Source organism: Helobdella robusta (assembly GCF_000326865.2).
Source record: "Helobdella robusta unplaced genomic scaffold HELROscaffold_3, whole genome shotgun sequence".
In the NCBI taxonomy this organism is placed as follows: Eukaryota; Metazoa; Annelida; class Clitellata; order Rhynchobdellida; family Glossiphoniidae; genus Helobdella; species Helobdella robusta.
The window spans coordinates 3429066-3456402 of record NW_008704501.1 but is presented as its reverse complement, the minus strand read 5'-3'; the positions used below and the strand labels follow the sequence as shown (position 1 = coordinate 3456402).

Here is a 27337-nt window from a genome sequence, read left to right as displayed (position 1 = left end):
AACTCTTTGTTGGATGTATCTTAGTAGACTTACCTGATGGTTCGATGCAAGCTTGATTTTTTTGTTGGTGTTGATTTCGGTGTTATAAGTTTGATCGTTCGAGGGCGTGACTTAAAAAGTTTTAACGGCATTTAAGTATGCATTTTATGTCGTTGAAAATTCGATTGTTAAAAACATTAGACTTACTTTTACAAATCACTTTTACAAATTGATCAAACAACTTTGCAGGGTATGAAGAGATTCCACGCCAGGAAGAAAGTTTTGCAAGCTCTCAAAGACAAGGGCTTATTCAGAGCGTGCCAAAACAATCCCATGGTCGTGCCTGTCTGCAGGTTAACTTAGCAGCTACATATATTTGAACATGTTGCTTTCGTGAAGTTGTATTGTATACAGATTTGTTTGTCTTGATTTTACATTAAAAGTTCTGAGTACTAATAAAGAAGTGGTGCTATTTTTCACATAGATGAAATGTCAACAAACTGACCATACGTCTAACCTAACTCACACACACACACACACACACACACACACACACATGCAGTCGATCAAAAGATATCATTGAGCCGTTGTTGAAGTTACAGTGGTTCGTTAACTGCAGTGATATGGCACAGAAGGCAGTTGATGTTAGATGAGTGTTTACAGTTTTAACTATTAAACATTTTTTATGGTTAATTTTTTTCAAAAATTTTTGAATGAAATGCAAAAGTATTTTGAAAGAAGGAAGTTGATTACAGTTATGTTGGTAATAAAATAACTCGTGTGATTAAATGTTAAATTATGCTCTGATCTGTGTTGACAGGCGGTCAGGAATGGTGACCTGAAGATCATTCCCGACGCATTTGAGAAGACCTGGTACCAGTGGCTTGAAAAATGCAGGTCGGTTGTTCTCTCACTGCCTTCCTTGAACTTCTATTTCTGTTTTTTAGTCCATTTAATGATTTGTATTCCTTCTACTTCTTTTGGATTTCAATCACATTGTCATCATTTTCATTATTTTCATGGCTATTATTATCACTATTACAGCATATACTCACTGATCATTATTTCACTCATTTACTCACTCATTCACTTACTCACTCACTCATCCATAGAGATTGGTGTATATCTCGTCAGTTGTGGTGGGGGCATCAGGTGCCCGCCTACTTTGTAACCATCGACGATCCATACATTCTTCCTGGAACTGTGAGCTACTGTTGAATGTTGCTGCTGTTGAATGTTGTTGCTGTTGTTGAATGTTACTGTTGTTGAATGTTGTTGCTGTTGAATGTTGCTGTTGTTGAAAGTTGTTGGTGTTGAATGTTGCTGCTGTTGAATGTTGTTGCTGTTGAATGTTGTTGGTGTTGAATGTTGCTGCTGTTGAATGTTGTTGCTGTTGAATGTTGTTGCTGTTGAATGTTGCTGTTGTTGAATGTTGCTGCTGTTGAAAGTTGTTGCTGTTGAAAGTTGTTGCTGTTGAATGTTGCTGCTGTTGAATGTTGTTGCTGTTGAATGTTGTTGCTGTTGAATGTTGTTGTTGCTGTTAATGGTTGTTATTGTTGTTAATGGTTGTTGTTGCTTTTGTTTGCCCAATAACCTGCCTCCCCAATAAACTTCGATCCGATCATTTCAGGAAGAGGACAACAGGTTCTGGGTGAGTGCATCATCTGAGGAAGAGGCAAGGAAGAAGGCTGCCAGGAGGTTCAAAGTTTGTATCTTTTGTCGTATTTGATGCTCTTCATTTTTTTTTTATTAATTTTTTTTCTTGAACCTATTTGTTTCCTGTTATTCATTTTAATACTGCCTTCTTGAATGAGCCTAACACATCTTGATAGCAATGTTTTTTGAAGTGTAGAAAGCATTCAACCTTGTGTTAGCTGCCATCATTATTATTTGTATACTCTGGCACCTGTGAATATTCATGCATATAAAACTGCAAACAGGTGGATGAGGATAAAATAACACTGAGGCAGGATGAAGATGTTTTAGACACCTGGTTCTCGGCCGGTCTCTTTCCATTCTCCGTTCTCGGATGGCCTGATCCGGTCAGTTTATTTCTTCGTTTCACCTGTTTATTAACATCTGAACGACCTATTAACGTTCGACGTGTTTCTGGAGAATCAGAGCTCTTATTTGAATTGGCTATTGAAACATTTTCTCTAACTCCAAATTAGTAATGGTTGCTTCACAAATATTTGTAGCTCACGAGAAATATAATAAATATATAGCAAGAAATGTAACAGCCATTAAAAGCTAACCTCTACTGTTAGTTGAGGTGGCTGGTTACAATTTAGCAGAGCTCATAAGAATCTGGGATTGGCCTGAAGTTTGTTTTTATGCTATTGCAATAATTAATACACTTCATCTAAAATTTGGGCACTTTCTAACAAAAATGACACCAAAGTTGACGATGGATAGTTATTAAACGTTATTGATAATCCTAAAATTTTGTAACCATTTGCAGTCGGAGGATCTGGACTTTTTCTACCCTGGCAGTCTGTTGGAGACGGGCCATGATATCCTGTTCTTCTGGGTGGCCCGCATGGTCATGCTGGGTCTGCAGTTGCTTGGCAAATTACCATTCAAAGAGGTATTAACTGGATATTTTTTTATAGAGAGATTCACGTTTTTTGATTTTTTCATTAATAAATTTTTTTAGATGTCTTTGAATGATTTTAGAAGTTGAGGGGTGCGTCAATTGTTATGCTTCAATTAATTAGTTAATTTATCTATCTATCTATTTATTTATTCAATTAATACAGGTATATCTGCATGCAATGATACGAGACAAGTACGGTCGCAAGATGAGCAAGTCACTTGGGAACGTCATTGACCCACTGGATGTCATCAGAGGAATCCAACTTGAAGTTCAAACATTTTGTCTCTATTTTAAATAATTTGTAACTTTTTCTGATCAAAATTATCATTTTGTGATTTATTTAATACGTCACTTTTTAATATTTTTTTTTTATAAAATGAATAATTTAGTGAAAGGAATCATTGATTTTCTACAGGTAATTTGTGAAATTAATAGATGTAATAAATACTTTATCATATTGAAATAAAAAATTTCAACTATTTTTATGTTCACGAAGGATCTTCACAAGCAGTTGTATGACGGCAACTTGGATCCCAAGGAAATTGAAGTTGCTAAAGAAGGACAGGTTACTGTTTGTCGTTGTTGTTGTTTGTTATTTGTTACTGTATTTTGCTATCTGTTGTTGATGTTTTTGCTATTTTTGTTTTAATTATTGTTGTTGTTTTTGGTTGTTTCCTTATTCCGTTCTGTTCACAGTTAATATTCCATTAAAATTTGATCTAATTAAAATTTAAAAATTAATTTAAAGTCTCGGTACATTATTGCTAAGGTAATTCAGTAAACCATTTAACGGATGTAAAATATTTTTGTTTCTAACATTCGATTCCATCATTATATCATTCAACCTCTTGTTGAATATAATTTCATTTGGTGGGTAGAAAGCACAATTCCCTCAAGGCATACCAGAGTGTGGGACTGACGCACTGAGGTTCGGTCTGTGTGCCTACACATCTCAAGGTTGGGTTGTGCTTTGTGATGCCGGTGATAGTTTTTTTTTAAAGGGCAGTTGTGTTATTGAAATGTTGCTTTAGAAGTTATAAAGCATTAGTTATTTAGGTGACAATATAAAATACAATGGTTATAACTAAAGATATGATATCAATTATAAGCCATAACCTGAGCACTGCATCCACTTCAGGTCGTGACATTAACCTCGACGTCTTGAGAGTGCAAGGTTACAGATTTTTTTGCAACAAACTGTGGAACGCCACCAAGTTCGTGCTGACCAATCTCACTGACAGCTTCAAGCCACTGTCAGAGTTCAAGGTAGGGCTGATATTTTTATGCAGTCATATGCTGTTAGGATTTTGTGATATTTTTAAGCAATCTTATTCATATTTGTTATGATTTTTTTAATTTGTTGTATGTTACATGTGATGTAGTTCCTGTAAATATTATTTATATAATTAATTTTTAATTTTCTTCTTTATGTATATTTTCTGTTGATTTAAACATATTCGGTGTTAATGTTTCATTTTGCTACGTCATCAACAGTTGACAGGCAAGGAGTCATCCATGGATCTCTGGATAGTCAGTCGGCTGTGTGACACAGTTGAAAGTTGCAACAGAGCCTTCTTGACGTACGACTTCCCAGTGGCCACGACTGCTTGCTACAACTTCTGGCTCTACGAACTTTGCGACATCTACTTGGTCGTTCTTGCTTCTCTTTTATAATTTTTTCACAATCATTTAAATATTCTCTTAAATGTAACTGTAAACATTGCGCCAGTATAGATGAGCTGCATTTGTTGTTTTTAACTTCCAGAACATTTATTTCAATCATAATTTCGAGCTAAAATTGTCTTAAATTATTTTTAAGATCAACAACGATCTCAAATTGATAAAAATGTTTCACTAGATGCAGTAACTAATGTAGCCACATTAACAATGTCTATTATGGAAAGTAATGAATGTAGTAGTTTGTTTATTTTCGAACAGGAACATTCAAAGCCCATTTTGTATGGAAATGACGAGGAGAGCAAAACAACCACAAGAGAGGTACTTAGTGAAAACACGCGTTTAATTATTGCACTGTTTAAATATGTATATAAGTTGCAAAATATATAATGAAAATATTAGACTACGTACATGCTGCTGTTAAAATGTATGCAGTAGCATCATGATTCCTACATAGGTTCAACTTATTGAAACAACTGCAGATTTTGTACAGCTGTTTGGAGACAGCCCTGCGTCTCATCCATCCTTTCATGCCATTTATCAGTGAGGAATTGTATCAAAGATTGCCAGCCAGGACTGCAGACAGACCTCCGAGTCTTGTCGTCTCGCCATATCCGAAGACAGAACAGGTTAGTTGGTCTACGTAACTTTACAATTGAAGCTTGCATTGTGTTTAATATATACGCACACATCCAAATTTTAAAGAGAAAATAATTTTGTTTATTAAGTTGTTTGGTATTTCATTCATTTACGATAGAATTATTTTTCATCTTCTTCCATATATTTTCCCATCAAGTTTACCTGGAAAGATGTCAGCTTGGAGAAGGAGATTGACTTTGTGATGATGACCATCAAGACAGTTCGATTCATGAGGGCGGATTATCAACTGACCAAACAAAAAACTGATTGTATGCTTTTATTACTATTGTTTTATTTCGTGTTTTTTTTTGTTTTCGCTCAATAAATTATTAATTTTCCATGAAAGAATATTGTTAATGAAAATGGCCACAAAAGTTTTAAACCTTAAATTAAATTGTCGCCACCAGTGTATGTTCGATGCTTAGATAAAGACTCGGAGATAATTCTCAGCAAATATAAAGACCTCGTGAAAACGTTGACGTCATCAAATTTCGTCATGGTCCTTACGAAATCCTCTGCAGACCAACCTCCACAAGGCTGTGCCATTCAAACTGTCTCAACCAAGTGTGAAGTCCACATGATGCTCAAGGTTTTCATCATTCTTTACTATTTTAAAATAATTTATTGAATAAAAACGGTGGGTAATAGCGATTGAGAATGTGTGTAATGTGTTTATGCAGGTAATTTTATGCTAAAGGTCATAGAAAGTTGAATTAAATGAATTGAATAAAAGATTGAGAATGCTGATTTTGGCAATTTTGATGTTTCATTCTTATCACTTATAAATTTTGTTTTTTAAGTTATTTGTGTTATTATGTATTTTGTGAGTAAATATTTATTTTTTCACACTCGAATTAGGGATTGATAGATTTCACGAAAGAGGCAGAAAAGTTGAAGGATAAGAAAGGCAAGTTAGAGGTTCAGTTGAATAGCTTTCTCAAACTTACTCAAAAGCCTGATTACGGGTCCAAGGTTCCAGAGCATGTAAGACAACAAAACACTGAAAAGGTTTGGGAAGATAAAATTACGTTTATGTTTTGCAACTTCTGCGTGTGAATTTAATCTTCTAAATTCAACTAATTTTTAAAGGTTTAGCCGAGTGGTAATTATGGGTTGCGACTTTCTCGCTTGATTTTTATTGATATATAAAATATAGATTGAGCAGGAAGAAAGTCACCCACGTTTTAATATTTCAGGTTTCTGGTTATCCCAACACCCATTTATATGTCATTTTTTTACATTTGTTTTTAATTTTACAACGTACGATTCATCTTTTTTCTATTCCATAACTTTTTAAACCATTTTGATTTTTCAGATAGGGGAAATTAACCAAGAAATAGATCATTTGAATCTGGCTATCAAAAAATTAATGAAAATGGAACCCTAGTTTTAATTATACAGATTTGAAGCGTTGTTAATTTATTATATATACATTTTATTATTTTTTAAATTTATAGCATGATTATGCAATTTTAGGATGTTGGAAAATATTTTATTTACTGTTGAAGCTATTTTATTATAGTTAGACGGATTGAATGGCATGCGCGATTCAATGTTTGACGATCTTTTCTACTTGCTACGGCTTTCGCAAGTTTCTCACAGATTTTAAATTGAATTCGATATCTTATATGTTGTTATGATACCGAATTCTTATAACTGGTCGAAGCTGATTACGACGTTGTGTCTCAATTTCTTTCCACTGTCCTTGTGAATACCAACCAATAGGCAAGCTTATGACAGACTTGAGGCGATTCGAATTTTTATACTAAATTTGGCTCTTCAGTTTGACCAAAGTTAATTGAATGCGAGACTATTGAGTTGACGCATCGTGTTATTTAATTGCTTAGAAGTTAGTCTTTCCAGCTACTTCAAGGTTAGTTCTTCCTTCAATTTCAGTATCGACTCTGACAATCTACTCATTCAGATTTTTTGTTGATCTGCTAAGTACCCCGCAAAAAATATTTTCGTGTACATGAAATTCTGCGATATGATTTTGGATGGTGTTCTGTTATACCATCGTTCGTCAGGTGCGTGATATGATTAATGTTAGTCTGACGTTTTTTTCTGTTAAAAATGTTATTTATATACCTGCATATTTTAGTGCAGGGATTGATAAAACTATCTGAACTTCCATGCTGGTTGCACAAATGTACATGCTTGCATGAAAGGAATAAGTTTTTAACATTTGAGAAAACCCAAGTTCTGTCTACTAATTATCAATAACGTCAACTACGCATATGCTAACAGAAAAGATCCTAATTTAACGAAGAAAAGACTTTCTTTCGAACATTCCTCGACGGCTACTTAGCTTTTGTAATATGTGTATGCTAGTTGCTGCCCAACATTTATAAATACAATATGGAATATATGTGTGACTAGTAGAATTGACTGATTTATTGTTTGATTGTGTTTCAGCCATATACTTAGAATACATAAGGATATGCATCGGTTTCAGCACGTTACTAAGGTGCCACCGTTAATATTTGTGTTGTTCAGTTCAACTATTTTTAAAAGTGGTTCATCATGTTCATTCATTTTTGGTTTACATTTATGTATCTTTGGCTATAACATAAAAGTTATTGTTCTATGTTCTGGTTGATAATAAACAAACGCGATCAAAAACAAAATGAATTTGCAAAATATTTTTGATGATAGTTTCTGGAAGAATGGGCCAAGACCTGGCCAGTTTTACGATTTGTCGTTCGATCAAAATCTTCCGAAGGATCCAGTTAAACACACACTGTAAGTCCCAACAAGTACTAGCAAAATTTATTTAAAAAAACTAGAAAAACTGGCTTGTGAAAAGCAAAAGACTAGTCTTTTGAAATAGACTATTTCAGAAAAATAAAAAGTATTTTAAATTAAATTTTTTGAAATAAAAAATAATTTTAAGTTTGAAATGATATTTATATTTATTATAAATTGTGGTTTGGTTAATGGTTAATAGTGTTTGTTATGGTCTGGGTTATTCAGTTATTGACTTCAGATCAGACAAGTCAAATTTGAAATCAGATCGTTTTTTAATCTTTAATTTTTTATTTCTAAATAAATAAACAAGAAAATCAAATTTGGAATTAAATAAAGTTATTCAATTAATTAAATCAATTAAAATTTATAAATTCGAATTTTTAATTAACCTCACAAAAGTTTATTTAATTTAAATTTTAAGTCATGATTGTTAGAAAAAAGTTATTTTTCTAACAAATTCTGTATAGTAATCAATTCATTTCATTATGATTATATAATACAATATTCAATATTGAACTCTGTTAATAAAAATAACAAGGCACCCACTGCTGTAGTTAACAATTGATTGTCACACAATTTCCTGTTATTATTTACTTGCCTGTGCATGTGTGCTTGCATGTTCATATGTATGGTTCAACAATGGTTAATTAATTGTTAAGGAATTTTCAAAATAATCTTATAAGCGAAGTTATATAAATTTACAGAAAAACATTGTTATATATAAGAAGCTAACAAAATCATAATTGTTTAACATTTAACCCATCACTCTCACTGTTGAATCATCCTAGCCTAGTTTTCATATCAATATCTTTTCTATTTTGCTGCATTTTTTGTTTGTGGTATCTGCACTTAATACAACTCATGAACAATAGTGTTCCATTTTAAAAATACTAACTTTTCTTGTTTTCTACATAATTTCTTTCCAATTTTTTTAAAATTATAAATGTTAATCAACATCAAATTTCACATCAGCTATTAATAAATTTGAATGTAATGAAGTCTTCATATGTATATCTTGTCCATAAATACATTGAGTTATTGCTTAAATTATATTTTAGTTTCCTAGTTTTAAGAAAAATATTATAAATAAAACATATGAAATTTTTAGCTATCCATCAGTTACTGGTACATCAGTTTTGGGTTTGAAATTTGATGGAGGTGTCATCATTGCGGCCGACACATTAGGTTCCTATGGCTCAATGGCCCGTTACAGAACCGTTTCTAGATTGTACAAAGTTAATGATACAACAGTTATGGGAGCTGGCGGCGATTATGCAGACTTCCAATTCATAAAATCTGTCATTGAACAAAAAGTGTTAGCCTTCATTATTCATTTTTTATTTACTTTTAATTCTTTTTACTCTGCTTGTTTTTATCTGTAAAATCATGTATGAACGATTTTTTAAAGGATTGATGACAAATGTCTTGCTGATGGATATTCATACACTCCAAAAGCTTTGTACAATTGGCTGACAAGAGTCATGTACAACAGAAGGTCAAAGTTTAATCCATTGTGGAACACATTGGTTGTTGGAGGGATGCAGGATGGAAAACCGTAAGATAATAACAATTATTAGTTATTATTAGTTGTAATTGTTAATATATGTTGTACTTTTTGCTTAAACATAATCATTATCTAAAAAAATAGTAAACTACTTCTGTAACAGTTTTTTTTCTGTGCCCATAACATTACCTGAATTAAAAAAAGTTGCAATTATTTTCAGATTTGTGGGTTATGTTGACAAAATAGGAACAGCTTATGAGGCTCCTTCGGTGGCTACTGGATATGGTGCTCACATAGCTCAGGTATGTATGTTCAGTTCATCTATGCAACTTGGATGCAGGCTTGAACTTCACTGAAACATCATCAGTGTTTTCTAATTTACAATAATGGATAATGTCTTTTCTCACATCAGTGAACTTTACATATGCAGTCACGGCATCATTTAAAGTTAAATATATCATTAAAGCTAAGGGTAGACAGTTTCAAAAATTGAATAAAGCTTAAAAAATATCCTTGGAGACCGGGATTAGCAACAAATTTATAAAGAAGAGTTTAGAGTTCAAATGTTAAACATGCTGTGCTAGAGCAGATTAAAATTGTCCCTGTCAACAAAAAAGAATCAGGTTGAACTATAGCAGGTAAATGACCTCAAAGTTGATCAGCTAAGAAAAATGAAGAAAATTTAATCTGGCCAGTCAATTTAACTGAAATTAAAATTAAAGTTGGGCAATAGTCAGATTTGAAGAAATAAATTGAACAATAATAGTGTTGCTATAATGACAATTTCTTTTGCTAATGCGACGGTTTGACTTTTAATTTATTGTTCTTATACCTTGATTAATTGACTTCTATGATCTACATCTCAACAGCCTCTACTGAGAAGTGCATTGGAGGTCAAGCCAAACATGAGTGAGCAGGATGCTAAACTGGTCATTGACTACTGCATGAAAGTTCTGTTTTATAGGGATGCTAGGGCCTGGAACAGGGTTAGCTTTTTATAAAAAAAAAAAAGTGCCATGATATTAATTGCAAAATTAAATTGTTTATAAAGTATGAAATAGCCATTGTAACTAAAGACAGAAAATCGGTTATTGAGGGTCCCATCTCTTCCAACACCAACTGGGAGATTGCTTCCCTGGTCCAGTCAGTATTTTTTTATAAAGCTAATTCAGTATACCAACTTCTTTTCAATATTTTAAATATTCCTCTAGTGATAAAAACACAAAAATAGTAGAAACAAATATATTTATTATGTTGAAATACCATTTTATACCAAGAAAATGTATTTGAATGACCTATACATACATACATATACATGTAAATATCCTTTCAAAAGTTATATTATATTGTGGTAAAATATTTGATGTCCACAAGATGTTTTTTCAATATGCTAAATATTTAAAAATTACGTTAAAAAATTACACAAAACAATATTTCATTTTACAGGGGGTTTGAATAATAGAGAACATGTTCAGATTACGTCCTGCGATTTATTTGCTTGTTTGTTTTTGTCTTGTATCCAGTTTTAATTCAGACAGAAGTTCTGTAAAGTTGTCCTTTGAAAATATACAATGAAGCCTATTATTATATTTATCTGTCATGATAATTTCTCTTGATTTCAAATACAAAGTTTGTTACTCGTTTAGTTTTAAATAAAATAAAAATACCGAGATTTGTGCATGTTCTATGAGAGCAGCCGTTAACGTCTGCAACCTAAAGATTGTACTATGTGTCTGTATAAGAAAAACCAAATCAACATTTGCTGAATATTGCAATGCATGAACGTTATTCATTCAGTGACTGAGAATACTATCGACTAACCATGTAAATAAATCGGCCTGTGTGTTGACACTTCAATGACAATCTTCTGCTTATGTGATCATCAAAATTTTCAATGTGGCCACACTGTCCAAGCATTTTATTTCGGTAAATAAAATTTAATTTTTGATAGAACCAGGGGCGTCATTTCAGATTTTGGTTGGGGGGGCGAACTTATGTGGTCTATGACTTAGCATGTAACATATATATATATATATATATATATATATATTAATAAAGATCACGGCGTTTCTTACAGTACTCAATCTATATGATAGTTTCTCGATTCTTCGAATAATTCTCCAATCTACCAAGCTTAACTTGTTAATGCTATTAACAAAATTCCTATTTACAGAAGATGTCATTGTCTACATGTATGCATATAGTACTATTTCGACCACCTAGTCTTGTCAGTGCAACATTATAATAAATTTTACATTTTTAAAGTTTTTAAAATTTCAAAATTTTTAAAGTTTTAAAATTACTAAATTATATATCCTATATATATCCTTTTTACAAAGAATTTAAAATTAACACTTTTAGAATTTATAATTTTAATATTTTATAATTTTTCTTGGGGGGGGGGCAATTGCCCCCCCTGCCTCCCCCCAAATGACGCCTCTGGATAGAACAAATTATTTTTAAAGGCAATTCCAACATTTCGAGCTTCCTAACGTAATAATTTATTAAAGTTAATAGAAAAATAATTTTGTCATCAAAAGTGAACAAATTGCATGATACGGAAAACAGGCATACGAAATACATATACAGGTTCTAATAACCAACTTGCAGGTTGATGTGCTTTGTAATATAACTGAGGGAATTCCTAGATCCTAACATGCGTAAATTTAACTGTACTCTATATACAAATTGAACAATGCATTAAAACGATCGATGTTATACACAACAAATGATGAATGCAATAATGAAAATAATTTTTTGACTACTTTAAAATATTTCTTGAAACCAGAGGACCATATGTAGAAATCGCACCTTCTTGACTGGTAACTCAACAAGTTACGAGCTCCAACATCAACAATTCTGGAGTTGCAGTTGTAATGTAGTTATTTTTAAAGAATTAATGAAAAACAGTCAAATCCAGAAAAAAGTTACTTGTATGAAAGACCAAGTGTTTCATAAAATAACACCATGTAAGATTTATGATTCTCAAATAATTGGTCAGAACTCTCGTTAGAAACGGAATATAATTCAGCCTGGGGAAATAATAATAAAAAGGTTTGAGCATAGTCCCACATTTAGATGCTAGATAAACAGACGCTGGACGAGTAGCGAATGTGGTGAACCTGTGTTCGGTACCTCTCATTATAAACTCTTTTAATTATTGTTGTTACAAAAAAAGTTTTAGTCCAACAACAAATTTTTGATGAAAAAATATAAGCCGAACAAAAATATAAAACATCCACCGTGAGATTACTAAATTTGCCATTACAAAATAATAAGCAACGTTAATCAAATGCAAAAATTTTTATAAAACAAACACAGCATACCTGCGTTCTTTGGGACAAATCGTATAAGCCATATATGCCACCACTACCTACATTTGGTTATTAAGGAGATACTTACATATACACAAAAACGATAAAGCATTTAAAATATAAATAAGATTTAAAAGTTGATAGATTTTATTAAATATAAGTGCCTTATGATTTTTGTAATGAATTAGTCTGCAAATTCATAAGATTAATAAGTTATTACAAAGATGGATCTACCAAACCAACTGGATTTATAATGCCTTCCAAGTGTATAAAAGTTCAGAGGGAGTGATGATGCCTTGTATTCTAGAGATGAGAAAAAACCTGAATTCAAACATAAAAATAGGCAAATATTGAAATATTGTAGTTACCAGCAAAATTTCTGTTGGTAAATAAAATTAAATTATTATGCAGCATATAAACAAGCACAAACCTATAAAACTTGCAAATGAAGTGCCAACGAGGAACAGGTCTGAGGGAATAACCTGGGGTTGGTCCCTTATAACGCTCAAATCATTTGGAGGATTCATTATTTTGATGCCCTGTCAAGTTGCACGAAGGTATGTTTTGATGTGAATATTCAATGTAGAATGTAATAGCTTTTCATCAATTGCAATCAGCAGTACTAATCGACATTTGTTTAATTTTTGGTAATGTTTAATGGATGACAGAAACAAAGATTAATATTAACATACCTTGTCACTTGCCCTTTCAGTACAGCATTCCTGAAGTTAGCATAGATATAAATTTGTTAACTATTTAGTATTGTTTACTGCTATTCTATCATATTAAAATTATCATATTAAATTAATGAAATTGTTTAGACGAATTATTCTAACCACCACAAACTCCTTGACCATATCAGCACATGTGACTTGTTTGAAATTATTCAAATTTTCTAGTTCATTGTGGAGTTTGAAGTACAGTTGATACTCAAGAAGGGCCAAATTGCCAGTCATGTATGCCACTTGTAATACATTCTGGCTACTTGCCATCTTATGGGCTCTATGATGGCCGGCACAACAAGCAATAGTTTTAAATATTTTTTAATAGAATAGGTAAAAAACATATCTCCAACTGAATGATAAATAAATAATGATGAAAAAATAACTTGCATTGTATGATCACAAAATTTGACAAACCTGAGTTGCAAGTATGCACCACAGAGCTCCACGTGATTCTGTACTTTACTTGTCAAATCATTTTCTAATCAAATCAATTTTCAAACTTTAACTGTTTGAATTATGAAGACATTAATTTTTTATGCACAAAAGAGAAGTGAATGACTATAATCATTTTTATTACAAAATTTTAAATTAAAGAATAATATTATGGGAAGCATATAAATTGAAAATTTTGAAAAGCGGAGTAATGCATTGTAAACTGAGAAATAGGCATAAGTTGTTTATGATTCCAATACAAATTTGTTGATAATCATACACCAGAGACCCTAGGACCATCCATTCAAGACAATTGAAAATGAATGAAAAAGACATCAATTGTATGTAATCAATGTGAAACACTAACCAGATATTCCAGATTCAAATTCCACTTTGTCTTTTGCAGGCTTTAAAATTTATACAAACATTCAGTAAATAACATGTTATTACAAAACAATTTTTAAAAAAGAAAAAAATAGGTTTAAAAATTCATTACTGTATTGGAGTGTAGTCTAGATGGTAATCTCTTCAGTAGAGGTAGTATTTTGTTTTTCATATCTTTCAAACCATGTTCATCATCCAGCATTTCAAAAAAGAATTATATAGTAAACTTAAAGGAGATCAAGGATATTTAACCAACTTTTTAATAAACTGTAAATTACAGATTAGACATAAGAATACAATAAAATCCAATTTATAAAAACAATTAATATTGAAAAAATATTAATTCACATTTATATTCTAACAAACAAAAGTCAAAATTAAACATTCACATCAATTTTATTTAAATGTAAAACATAAGAATTACTGAAAATAAATAAATTTATATTTCTGTTATAAAAGTTTTGCCTTTACAACTCACCATTATTTGTCTGAGTTTATTTCTAATAAGTCTTCCTTCCTTTTTGAGATCATCTACATTGTGCAACTTATCCTTTAAAATATTGATAGTCAATTTAATAAATTTATACATATTATTATTCTGTATTTTTTACTAATATAAATTAAATTAAGTTGAATTATTTTATTTATAAAATTTACCATTTACTAACAAAGTTTTTTACTAAATCTTTCATTTTGGATGCATTTTTTTCTTTTTGAACTTCTAACATATTTTTTTCTATTGATAGTTTTTTAATCATTTCATAATATTGTGTCTGCATGAAAATAAAGATTTAATTCCCAAATTAAATAAAAATATATCTGCCAAAATTATCAATTTAAATCATTTAATTTTTAATTTAATTAATTGACTAAAAATGGCATGCTGATCATCATAACACAAATCATGAATGGAAAAACTCAAGTTAAAAAAACATTCACCCGTACAGGTCTACACCTATACTAATTCATATTAAAATAAAAATAATATTATAATGCCTACTAATTCAGAGATATCAAGATTGATGTTTCTTTTGGAAATTGAATTTTTCAAATTATCCAAATCTTCAAAATAATCATCAAAATTCGTGGTTTCATAAATAGAGGAAGTTTTATAACTTATATTTCGAGAATGACATTTCAGCAAACGTTTTGCAGAAAGTCTTAAATTATTCAATTGGGTGAACGAACTAAGACGATAAACTCTTTTTAGCATCATAAGAGCAGCAACCGGGAGCCCGGACGAAAAACGGCAAACAAATCAAATATCGCCTACAAAATAAAAAAACCGATAACATAGCATAGCATAGAAAATATTGTGCCATAAATTTGTTTCCAAGAGCACCTACCCAACAACTTTCCTATCCTGCCGGAATGGATAATTTTGATAATGTTTTAATGTTGACATATATTCTCCTAATATTAATAAATGCAATGCAGGTGATGCTTTACGATGTTGTTGCATCATTTTCTTGCAATAATTTCCAAATAATACATGCTTAAAAGTTAAAAAAATCCATAGTCAACCGTCCTTTCTAAGTTACATTACAAATAACATTAATATAGATTTTTAATTATACAAAACGCAATATATACAGACATATAACACACACACACACCACACACGCACGCACGCACGCACATATATTTATATCAAAATATATTTTCAAATTGTAAATTCATACATGCACGCATACATATACCTACTGCATATCATACATAAAGAATACAATCTGTATACATACACGCCATGCACAACTGCACATGCATAACATTCTTACACACAATAAGAACACCTACATAACAGACAGCAAATTTCTTTCGAAAACAGCTTCCATTCCCACACGTTTTTAATTTCCTGTTTGCGTTATTATTTAAAAACCAATTGCATAAGAGTTTAGCTAGTGAATTGAATTTATTTTAAATCGAAAAAATTGCTAATGAAGTAGTCTTGCAAATAGGAGGAATAATAATGGGACGAAATTACAAGCGCATCTATCTGACGAGAACGTAATACATTAAAAAATAATATTATATATATATATATATATATATAATATACAGCCTTCGTTCTTGCACGCTTATTCATCTAATCAAGATTTCATATTTGCGCTCTAATATAGTAGAAAGGTTGGTTATTAGGCCCATACGGCTTTTAACATTTGTGTTATATTTTCTGATTAAAAACATGTTAAAGGTATTTTATTGATAGAAATTCAATTTTATATATTTACAATTGTTGTCAAATTTCGAAAACTGAACTTGTGATAATTTTTGTTTCTATAGGAAACTTCGCACAAAGTTTATTTTAAGAAGTGCGTTAAATATAAAGCAAGCATTCAACGGTTTTGGCAATTACTTGTGCGACTTGAAACATTTCGACCTGAAAATTCAAATTAAATTTTCACTTTCTCAAGTCTTCATTTGGTTTGTTGCCTTAAAACCATAGCGTCACAAACTATTTTCAAATAGTTTGAGAATACATACCAGTCCATAAATAAATTGTAATTCTATAGTATAATAAACATAGAAACGAGACGGTAGCGATGTTTATTTTGATAGACGATGCTCTTTCGCTCTGAATCACTTGAGACGTTTAAATCATTCTCTAAACACACACCTGACGCGATCAAATTTGTAGGTAGATCTGAACAAAAAGTCCTTTTCATTGCAACGGTAAAATGCCAGTTGAAAGTAATTATTTTACGCGTGAATAACAACAAATGAATATGAAGAACGAGCACATCAAATTGATCATGGTGATCACTGCCTCGTCGGTTTTGGCGGTAGCATTGGTCTTGAGCATCGCCTTCACTTCCATATTCATCGTATCTCTTTTGAGGTCGACGTTTGCTTTCATCATTGCCATCATCCACTTCATTACGGAGGTAATTACAGCCATCGTAGCAGCCATAACATCGGGTTAGTGGACATTTTTGAAAATTTTGAAATGTTTTTCTAAAAGAATCGTAAATAAGCAAAAAATTTCTAGGAAATTCATTTTGTTAAAGTACAACACACGGGACAATAAATTGAGCAAATTGTGCAAAAAGTATTTTGAAAATATTCAATCAATGAAATGAGAAATACAAATCAAAATGGAATTTAAACTTCATGCAGATAAATTAAAGTCAAATTTTGAAAATTTTTTAACCGACTCCGACACCCTGTTTATTTATATAAATAAATAATTGAAACAGCATTTTGATTAAAAGAATATAAGATGTTTATTCTTTGAAACATTGTTTCACAAAGCGATGGTAAAAGAAAGAAAAACAAAAAATGACATGTATTTAAAATTTTGTTGGATCTTTTGTTAACTTTATGTTCTAGTCCTACTAGACTTGTGTATATTTTTGCATTAAAATTTTAGTTAACGTAAATTAAAATTCAAACTATTTACGGATTGGACAAAACTCTGATTTCATACAAATTCGCATGAATTATTTAGAAAATGGTTGCTTATCAGACTATTTTGAAAATTTTAGTTACTCGACATGTTGCAATTTCGCATTTTTTACATGTATTATTTTTTTAAATATTTGTTTTTCCTTCTCAGCAAGTTTTCTTTGTTTTTTTTTTTTTTTTTGAAAATTTGTTACACATAACAAAATATCAAACACAAATTTGTGTATTTGCTTATTTATAATTAGTTTTTTATTTACCAACTTCAGGTCTAACAATAACATGTTCGATAATTGTTGCCGTATCCACGGCTGCATTCATCTTGCCAGCATCCAAAATAAAAGGACGCGTCTTTGTATCTTTCCTTATTGCAAGCACCTCAACGGCATCCTACATATCAGCTATTTTCATTTTTACCGCTCCAAAAATGGGAACAGAAGTAGCCACAGCAGTTGTTATGGCAGCCGCTTCTTCAGTGGCATTTGCAGCCGCCTGGGCTGTTGGAATCATGGTTGGTAGCAAACAGTTTGCTGTAACAAATGCATTGCCGTTAATTATTAATGTAATATTACTGCCCAAATTTAAACCAATGAGGAAAATAATCAAATGTTAATTTTTAATGTTTTTATTGCAGTCGTTAGTTGAAAAAGAAACAAATAATTTTGGATTGAAACTGACTAAGTATGCAATTTTTAAACAACTTTTATCTCATAAATTATTTATAGTTGCTGCTTACACACGTCTCTACATATAGCACATGATAAATGTTAGTTTCTTTTTATTTGCAGTGTCTTCGAAATGGTCAGGAGAAACAATCATAGAATGTTAAGAATTATATTGAAGTTCAATGTATGTATCAGACAAAAAGATTTAGATGTAGGTTTACTGTATTCGTCAAAAATAGGATACCAAGAATGTTTCGAACATCTGCTTGAAGCTGGAGCCAATCCAAACGTTGTAGATTCTTATGAGAACACGCCCCTAGCGATGAGTTGCGAACTAGGAAATGATCAGATGGTAGAAATGCTAATTGCCAAAGGAGCGAATATTGAAGCGAAATCGGGAGGAGGTAGAGGCACGGCTCTGCATCGAGCGTCGAACTGGGGCTATGAAAAATGTGTCAACATTTTATTGAAATATGGCGCCACGCCACACGCCAGAGACGCTTCAAACCGAACTCCATTAATGCTTGCCTGCATCCATGCGCCAGATGTTGATAAGATAGTGAAAGTCCTACTGAACGCCGGTTCGGACGTCAATGCAATAAGTAATGATTTTAAAACGGCACTCCACTACGCATGTTCTCGAAGTATAAATTTGAATTCATTGATCAACAGTGGCGCTGACGTAAACTTAAAAGACATTGAAGGCAATACAGCTCTACATTTAGCTGCTTCAAAAGGCAATTTTCAGGTTCTGGAAGAACTATTAATGGCCGGCGCAAATGTAAACTTATTGAATAATCAAAATAAAAATCCATTGCACATGGCAGCAATTAATGGGTGTGTAAAATCAATAGATATCTTATACAAAGTTTGTTCCGTCACAAAGGATTCGTCCGGACATTGCCCTCTATGGTACTCTGCGAAAAATGGATTTTACGATGCAGTGGTTTATTTTATAAAAACTAATTCATACATTATTAAAAACGATTTTGAATTTCAAAATGTTTCAAATGACCCAGTGGAGGCTGCCTTAGAAAGCAGACACTCGTTAATAGCGAAGGTTCTGCTTATTGGTGGATATTGTGACCGCTCCGTAAGCAAATGGTTGTCGAATTTGACTGTGACGCCTTGGTTGGAAGACAACCTGGCGTGTGTTGAGTGGTTGAAAAAATTTCGATGCAATCCCAAACCTTTGAAACATATCTGTCGTCGAGTTATTCGAGAAGTATTAAAACATCGCGTTGTCTATCTTTCGAGTCACATTCAATTTCCATCTATATTGATCAGATATATCAACTTAGATGAACTTTTAAATCCAATTTGCTGATATCCAGCTTATTTTTGTTATGTTTTATGTAAAGTTGATTATAAATTGACACTTATTTATATTTTTGCATTAATTTATTCACGAAGTATATTTTAATACGAGTATTGATATATTTTTAAAGAAACATATTAAAATTTTATGTAAAATGTGAATATTTACTTGAGTTTTCATCAACAAATTTTATAAACCATTCAGTTATTCAAGATATTCAGGCTCTGGACATGGCTCAGGGTGCCCCTTAAGTAGCTTTGCAACTGGCGCTATATAAATCATTGTATTATTATTAAATTCGTAGTTACAAAAAGCTAATTACAACGATTAAATTATTATTTTGAAACGTTGACTGAAGCGATAAATTATATAATTATAATCAATATAAAAAACACAAACACACATAACAAATTTCAAGAAGCAGACAGCCAAACTTATACATACTCTATATAATCTCTATGCATGCAATATATATTTAATATAAAGATGAGAGATATATATACCAACCCACAGTGATCCGTGTTTAAACTCATGGGAAAAACACACCACGTTAAAGTATAACTATACAATGGCCGGTAGGTTGCTTATCAACAGCTAACAATATGTCCTCTTACCTCTTTACTTAACAGAATGCACATAAGATTGAACTCAGGCTACTTAGACAATCAATCCAGACGACGATGATGAACAGGTAGTTGATTTAAGTGCACAGGGTTCATTGAAGATATCTGTTTTAGATCATTTTTTCATTCATTAAGTCAGCTAGTTATGATGAAAAAATATTTATGATCCGTGATTTGATCCTTCTTCCATTTATGCCATAAATGATTACGAATTTTTTACCCTGCACACAAACACACATACAACATACAACCATAGATATATATCACAACAAATGTATATTTATATACATACATATATATATATATATATATATATATATATATATATATATATGTATATATACAACATATGGTAAGTGATTTCATTTTATGAGACTTAAGAAAATTTAAAAAAGTTGTTTTATCTTTGATCAATTTATTATCGCTCGTGTGTTATGAAAATGAATATAACGTCGTATTAAAAAGATATGAAATGTCGCATTAGTCATTCTTGTTAAAGTTTTGTTATCAACATCCACATTGTTAATCGTATTTGAAGTAGTAAAATGGAAGAGGGTGACATATTGACAACTTTGAAAATTTTGATAATCGGGGAAAGTGGTGTTGGCAAGTCCAGGTCAGCAGATGATAATAAATAATAACAATGACTTCATAACATTTGGATTGCGATGTATTGTGGAAAAATTTGTGGGACATTGTTTTTTGTTTTGATTTTGTCGTCACCTTTCGGCACTTAGTGATGTCATTTTTAAAAAATTTATCTTATTAAATTTATTGTGTCAAAATTTACCATTTGAAATAAAAAGTTACACAACAAAACAAAGCAAGTTTCATACAAATTTTTTATAAGCCCACTACTAAAAGTCTAAAACTAGAGCTTCTAATTTTTAATATTTTTAATCTAATCCTAATCTCATTGATTAATTTGTTTTTATGTTTGGCAGATTAATGCTTGTCAAAGTTCTTAGTACCGGTTATAAATGTTTTTGCGGGGTTGTGTTGATATTCAGTTTTGAAAATGTAGTTCAGGCTTCTAAACGGTGTAACATACACAATCTTGTTTCAAATGCAAGAGATTTTATTGCAATGATTTAAAAAAATTTTTAGATGTAGAATTCATATTTAGCCTTGTGTTTAATTTAAATTTATTGGAAGTCTATAGGTATAGATAGATCATTATGTTCTATCCAACTAAAAATATTCTGAAAAAGTTTAAATTAATTTAAGAAAAAAAATAGTTAGGCAGATCTCTAGAGCAGGTAGGTCTTTTTTCATTGAAAGGGATGCCTATTATAATTGTTAATTTTGTTATTGACTTTTGGTTTACTAGTCTTAGTTTCTTTACTTTCATAAAGCTGACTGAATACCTTTTAATATGATACTAATTGCAGCACAAGTTTGTGTTGAACCAACAAATAAATCTATTAATAGTCTTTTAAAATGCTTACAATAATTTTTTTACATAAAGCTGACTGAATACCTTTTAATATGATACTAATTGCAGCACAAGTTTGTGTTGAACCAACAAATAAACCTATTAATAATCTTTTAAAATGCTTACAATAATTTTTTTAATTTGAAAATATTCGTTTTATTATTCAGCTTGCTTCTGAGGTTTTGTGAAGATACATTTGATCCAGACCAATCAGCCACAATAGGTTTGATCTGCTTAATAGAGCTAATTAAACAACTTTAGAACAATAAATTTAGATATGTGGGAACAAATTTCAACAACAATGCTTGTATTTATAGTAAAATACACTGCTCAATTTTCAATTTGTTAGACATTAATATTATCTTTTTAAATATTTTTTTTATTTATTTAAGCTGTTAAATATTAATTTCGCAAATATTCCCAAACGTTGTTCAAGGTGTTGATTTCAAAGTTAGAACACTGATTGTTGATGGGAATAAAGCCAAATTGGCAATATGGGTAATAAAATTGTTGTGTTTTAACTTACTGTTTTAAAGTATAATGCTATCATCATCATTATTATTATTATTATAGTCACCATCATCTTCACCACCATCAGGACACGGCAGGACAGGAAAGGTTTCGAACTTTGACTCCAAGTTACTACAGAGGGGCCCAGGGGTGCATTTTAGGTTGGTGTTCTCCAACTATATAGATTTCAAATTAATCATTCTATCTGACATTAAGAAGTCCTTAATCAATTTTGAAATATTTTCAGTTTATGACATAACGAACAGACAGTCATTTCTGAAACTTGAAAACTGGCTGACCGAGTTAGAAACATATTCAACTAAGCATGAAATTGTCAAAATGCTGGTTGGCAATAAAATTGACAAAGTAAATTATTCAATTTTGATGAATTAATTTCTTAATCATTTCTATCAAATTGTTTTATTTACTGAATTTTATACTTTATAAATATAGAAATCATCTTTTTCAATTTACAAAGTTGTGTGAAAATGCGTTGTTGTGAACGTTAATACAGGAAAAAAGGGAAGTAAGCAGAGAGGATGGTCTAACATTTGCTCGTAAACACCACATGCTGTTCATCGAAGCTAGTGCTAAAACAAAAGAAGGAGTTCAGTGCGCTTTTGAGGAATTGGTCGAAAAAGTAACGTGTTTTAGCTACTTGGACTACTCAACTTAAATTCATTACTAATTATGTTATAATTAAATCTGTCTAATTTTAAATCAAATTAACTTCATTATTGATGGGGTTTCTCTGATCATCCTGCTAATAATCGTTAAAGTTGACCTGCTAAATGATGCATCAACCATCTACCGCCTATATTTCTGGCTCTAATAATGCTAACTAACTCATTTGACATGCTTTCTTTAGCCTAATATTTTTCTGTAATGAATATTAATAAAAACGTGATTACAATACATTTGATGATCCAGATCATTCAGACTCCAGGATTGTGGGAGACAGATCACAGGGGCTTTTCGTTATCACAAGGGGGCGGTAATGCTAATGGGATGTGTGCTGGCTACTGCAGCCTCTAACAAGCCCGTTCAGTTTTTATATTTATTAAATGTAATTCACACAATGTCATGCAAGGTTTCAAACGTTGTTTAACTTTCTGGTAGGTTTTTTGACAATATAGAATTTTAGTTCCTTTAAACCTATTCAGTGACGAATCATTAACTGCAAGTAATATTAACTTGTATCTATTAAAACATAAATAAATATTTTTGACATGATCTTTGCCACCATGTATATAAACTGCTTGCAAATTTTTTTTCTCCTTCATATTATCTCAAGAGAAATATCTGTCGACTTACTGATGAACAGAGAAAACTCTGTAGTACGAAAAATTCCCCCCGTGAATTTGATTCACACAACTGTGTACTCTGCATTTTAATTTTGAAATTCGCAAAAATTCGAATTGATTACTTAACATTCATTCATATATTAAACTCAATAAATTCTGACTTCTGTTTTTTTTCTTTGAAAGACTATAATGACAAATCAAATGACAATATTCGAATAAAAGTGAGTGACAAAATGAATTCGCTCAACGAGAAAACAATAACGGCGAAAAATAAAAATATAAGAATTTAAAAATTTGATTCTTGTGCATACGTAGAATGAAAAATGTGGTTAGCAAATGTGGGTGACGAAGACAAATATGCACAAATCTGTATGTGGATCAAAATATACAAACGTCAATCAAAACATGTACATACAAATTGCATTTCTAAACGAACGCTCAAGTAAAATCACAATCTGTTTGCAAGCGTGTCCATTCAAGTTCTAATTATCAACTGTCGTGTTAGATGCATCAGTGAGATGAAAATAGGAGTCAGACACTAAATGTAGCTACAAAAACGATAATATATCTAAATATAAACATGCAAACTGTCTATCAGATGGATGAAGTTGAATTTAAGAAAATTTTTTTTTCAGTGGCATTCCTCAGTATCCTTTCATTGGAACTCATGCATGTAAGCATTTCATCGTCAATTTCGATAGCATCCACTGAAAGAAGCATTTTTTAATATATATATCAATCAATCTTCGTTTTGCGTCCAGAGACCCGGTTTCCCGAGGTAGGACGTTTTAATATATATATATATATATATATATATATATATATATATATATATATATATATACATATACATTGGATTAAGACTAAGAAATGCAATTATCATAGCATGTTCGGCGTTAGTTAACTTCCTGCTTAACTTTTCGATTTTTCCAACGTTAGATTGTAAATCCTTCTCAAATTTCTTCAGTTCAAAACCTAAATTTTTGTTTATTTTATGCATGATAGAACAAAAAAGCTTTTGTCGGTATTCGGTATTCCTATACCATTTTCGGTGTTCAAATTGATACGTTGTGAATGTAGCCAGATGCTCAATTATATTATGTACCGTGTCTCTACTTTACTTTGTTGATTCCTTGTCTGTTCAAAGTGAATACTTAACGCTCACATATATATATATATATATATATATATATATATATATATATATATATAGATATATATATATATAGAGAGAGAGAGAGAGAGAGAAAGAGGAGTAATACCTTATTAATGAATTTCACAGCATTGCTTGTGTTGTTCATTTTGTACAATATCTTTTTGAGGTAACGAGTAACATTTTTACAATATTCATTTAATTTGTCTGTATAGTGAACTAATTGATGTTTTAAATTCATATTGAAAATAACAAGAAAGATGCAGAAAGCTTTTTGCACAATTTGACATGAAAACCCTTTATCTTTGAACCTGGTCAGTACATCATCAGTGCCAGGCACCTTAACCATTACACAATTTCCCCCACCCATTGTCTAAATACAACCACAAACATGCCATTACAGTGCATCAATATCTTTGGCAAATTTTAACAGTTTTTTAAAAACCTCACTATATCTACATGTTAACTAAAAGTTATAGAGTGTTAATTAAATACTTAAACATTTAGAGCTGCATATCAAACAAACATATATGAAAAATCCTTGTGATCAATGCATCACAAAGTGAAAAGAAAAACGGAAAGTATATGCAATTTAAAGAATGAACATTAGACTGAATATTTGTAAACGTTATAGCCTGTGCATTAAAATATGAATCAGCCACTAAATCAGTAATAATTTCAACAAGCAACTCTCAGATTATCTCCTATATATAACATAGATCCCCCAATGTAAGTTTGTAATGAATAATTTGAATGAGGATTACTATCAAACAGGAAATTTGATATGTAAGTTTTGAGCAGTGTGGAATTTTATAGCTAGAAAAATTTAAACATTTTCATTATTTATGAAATAATTTTAAAATTTGGAAAAAAAAACTTTATAATTAAAAAAAAGAGGAGATAACTAAGCCAAGACATTTTACCTCTAATATCATCATTGTCCGCAATTTCATGGTCCTGCTTATGACTGTTCTTCTTGATTAGTCCCAATTCACGCAACCTCTGCAGATCCCATCTCTTCCTTCTCCTTTCATCATTTTCTGGCTTTTGATGTCTCTTTTCGAACACATGATCGTCTAAATTCTAGATTATTGAGTTAGGAGGTGTTGAGGTGTTTTTAAATAAAGAAGTACTAATTTTTCAAAAAAAAGATAATATAAAATAAAAGAATGCAGAACGTAAACATGATGTAAATACCAAAATCATTTAGTAATTCATGAAAACACACCTCAGTTCCCTCCATAATGTACAGTGTATGCATTGGTCTCATTCTCCAACTTGGGACTTGAAAAAAATTATAAAAATAATGAATAAAATAACAAAATATTGAACAATCCTTATCTTACCTGCAATAAAGTTGGAGACATTCAAGTGAATGTCATTCTCTACATCATTTGTCATGTCATTGTAAGATGTTTGTATTAATGTGTCATTAGAATTATCAGCAATCAAATCTGATTGAATGTTGGGTGGTGTCGATATGCTAATTTCGTAAATTGATGATGATGTCTCCTCCTTAATTAATTTTGGCATTCCATTAATTGATTTCTGATGGAATTTACTTTTAGATGTTCGAGCAGGCTTTATATATGATTTTCCTGCTTTACACTTTTTTCTGAAAACACTAAGTTACAAAAATAAAATGTCAATGTAAATAAATAAAGCAAAATAATCAAAATAAAACATGTTTACTTTGAGTTTTCATTTTTGTTCAGCTTCAACTTTCTTTCTACTCTTTCAAGTCTGAGCTTAAGCTTATAAAAAATTCAGTTAACTTATTTATTTTGTTATTTAATATAATCATAATGGTTTTTAAATTACAATATGAATAAAAATAGTTGTTGAAATAATAAATACAGATAGAATAGCAATAGACAATGATAGCCAATTAAAAAAAATTTTTGGTTAAATGCTATTATTACTCCTATTTTGTGAAATCAGATAAAAAACAAATTGTAATCAAAATCAAAAAGTTAAAAAATTTTGACAATAACATAACTAAACATAACCTAAGTGTCCTAAGCTAAAGCTACAACTAAAGTTTAGAGTCTAAACCAAAACTATAATTATCAAAGTACAGATTACAATAAAATAATGATAACCACATAACAAAAAGTAATCAGTTAATCACGGGAAATGGAATAATTTAAAAGTGAATGACAGACACACGTACCAATTCATTTTCGTTTAGTAATGCCTGAATAGTGTTGTTGTTGGAAGAAATCAGTGCCTCCTGGTGCTGAATCAGTTCAAAATTTACAAGGAGCAAATCTTTCAAACGATCGATTTGCAAATCGTTGTGCGAATCAAAAAATTTAATAAAATTAGACCTTTTGAAGTCATTCATTGTGCTCTAATTGACGCCTTACATTTTAAAAATCGTTTTTATCGGCAATTAAATAAAAAATGTTCATAAACCATATTTACGTCTAGAATTCTTTTTTACGAAAAATGAATTTAAAAAAAAAGAAAAATTAAATATTTTAAAAGTACAAATATTTTCAAGAAAATACTTTTAAAAAATAATTTAGAATAACAGTTTCGTTTTCATTTTAACATTTTTTAATTTGAATAATATTAAGATTTTTTTTCTTCTGTTACATCTATTTTTTCTGACAATCGCCATTTTGTTTATGTTAGCAGTTTTTTTCGTTCTAAAGTCATATTTAGCGTTGAAAAATTTTTGTATTAATTATTTTTTCACACAAATGACGACCAAATAAAACAGAAAATTTGTTTGTTTCGACTTGTTGTTCTCGTTTACGTTTAGTTGTTCACTTTTATTTTTTATTGATTTATTTTTTTATTTGCAAGTTAAATTTAAAAAAACTATAAGATATAAATTAAAGTAATTAAACTTTCAATTTGAATATTTAAAAACAATTTGATTTGATTAGATTGGAAATGCTTGTTTCAAGATAACTTGTAA

The 27337-nt window shown here is 30.7% G+C and overlaps 5 protein-coding genes across 5 annotated transcripts in view; 4 read left to right on the top strand and 1 right to left on the bottom strand.

Annotated features, from left to right (window-relative positions):
- Positions 1 to 6515, top strand: part of HELRODRAFT_106472 (hypothetical protein) — a 10991-nt gene extending 4476 nt beyond the window's left edge. Inside the window, exons 11-28 of the mRNA XM_009021269.1 lie at positions 229 to 332; positions 542 to 623; positions 800 to 876; positions 1092 to 1182; positions 1610 to 1684; positions 1920 to 2021; positions 2441 to 2566; positions 2739 to 2843; positions 3072 to 3140; positions 3454 to 3532; positions 3714 to 3841; positions 4070 to 4225; positions 4514 to 4573; positions 4735 to 4881; positions 5049 to 5160; positions 5299 to 5480; positions 5750 to 5899; positions 6207 to 6515. Of these exons, the coding sequence (XP_009019517.1) occupies positions 229 to 332; positions 542 to 623; positions 800 to 876; positions 1092 to 1182; positions 1610 to 1684; positions 1920 to 2021; positions 2441 to 2566; positions 2739 to 2843; positions 3072 to 3140; positions 3454 to 3532; positions 3714 to 3841; positions 4070 to 4225; positions 4514 to 4573; positions 4735 to 4881; positions 5049 to 5160; positions 5299 to 5480; positions 5750 to 5899; positions 6207 to 6278 (1917 nt within the window). The 3' untranslated portion in view covers positions 6279 to 6515. The remainder of the gene's footprint in view (positions 1 to 228; positions 333 to 541; positions 624 to 799; positions 877 to 1091; positions 1183 to 1609; positions 1685 to 1919; positions 2022 to 2440; positions 2567 to 2738; positions 2844 to 3071; positions 3141 to 3453; positions 3533 to 3713; positions 3842 to 4069; positions 4226 to 4513; positions 4574 to 4734; positions 4882 to 5048; positions 5161 to 5298; positions 5481 to 5749; positions 5900 to 6206) is intronic.
- A 1002-nt stretch (positions 6516 to 7517) lies between these two features.
- On the top strand, positions 7518 to 10374 carry HELRODRAFT_65558 (hypothetical protein; the record flags this gene model as incomplete). Its single annotated transcript, XM_009021268.1, has 6 exons — positions 7518 to 7633; positions 8748 to 8954; positions 9048 to 9194; positions 9364 to 9445; positions 10013 to 10129; positions 10195 to 10374. The coding sequence occupies 6 exons, from the start codon at positions 7518 to 7520 to the stop codon at positions 10372 to 10374; spliced, it is 849 nt and encodes a 282-aa protein (XP_009019516.1).
- Positions 10375 to 16108: 5734 nt separating this feature from the next.
- Positions 16109 to 19541, top strand: HELRODRAFT_188577 (hypothetical protein). Its single transcript, XM_009021267.1, has 4 exons — positions 16109 to 16192; positions 16282 to 16917; positions 17670 to 17925; positions 18189 to 19541. Exons 2-4 carry the CDS (start codon positions 16719 to 16721, stop codon positions 19390 to 19392), a joined length of 1659 nt encoding a protein of 552 aa, XP_009019515.1. The 5' UTR covers positions 16109 to 16192; positions 16282 to 16718; the 3' UTR covers positions 19393 to 19541.
- A 1010-nt stretch (positions 19542 to 20551) lies between these two features.
- On the top strand, positions 20552 to 22986 carry HELRODRAFT_161341 (hypothetical protein; the record flags this gene model as incomplete). The annotated part of the gene is made up of 7 exons (XM_009021266.1): positions 20552 to 20622; positions 21609 to 21664; positions 21878 to 21939; positions 22040 to 22112; positions 22199 to 22317; positions 22466 to 22591; positions 22882 to 22986. The coding sequence occupies 7 exons, from the start codon at positions 20552 to 20554 to the stop codon at positions 22984 to 22986; spliced, it is 612 nt and encodes a 203-aa protein (XP_009019514.1).
- A 275-nt stretch (positions 22987 to 23261) lies between these two features.
- HELRODRAFT_161340 (hypothetical protein) lies at positions 23262 to 25809 on the bottom strand (the record flags this gene model as incomplete). The annotated part of the gene is made up of 5 exons (XM_009021265.1): positions 23262 to 23334; positions 24107 to 24230; positions 25332 to 25491; positions 25637 to 25692; positions 25755 to 25809. The coding sequence occupies 5 exons, from the start codon at positions 25807 to 25809 to the stop codon at positions 23262 to 23264; spliced, it is 468 nt and encodes a 155-aa protein (XP_009019513.1).
- Between the last annotated feature and the right edge of the window lie 1528 nt (positions 25810 to 27337).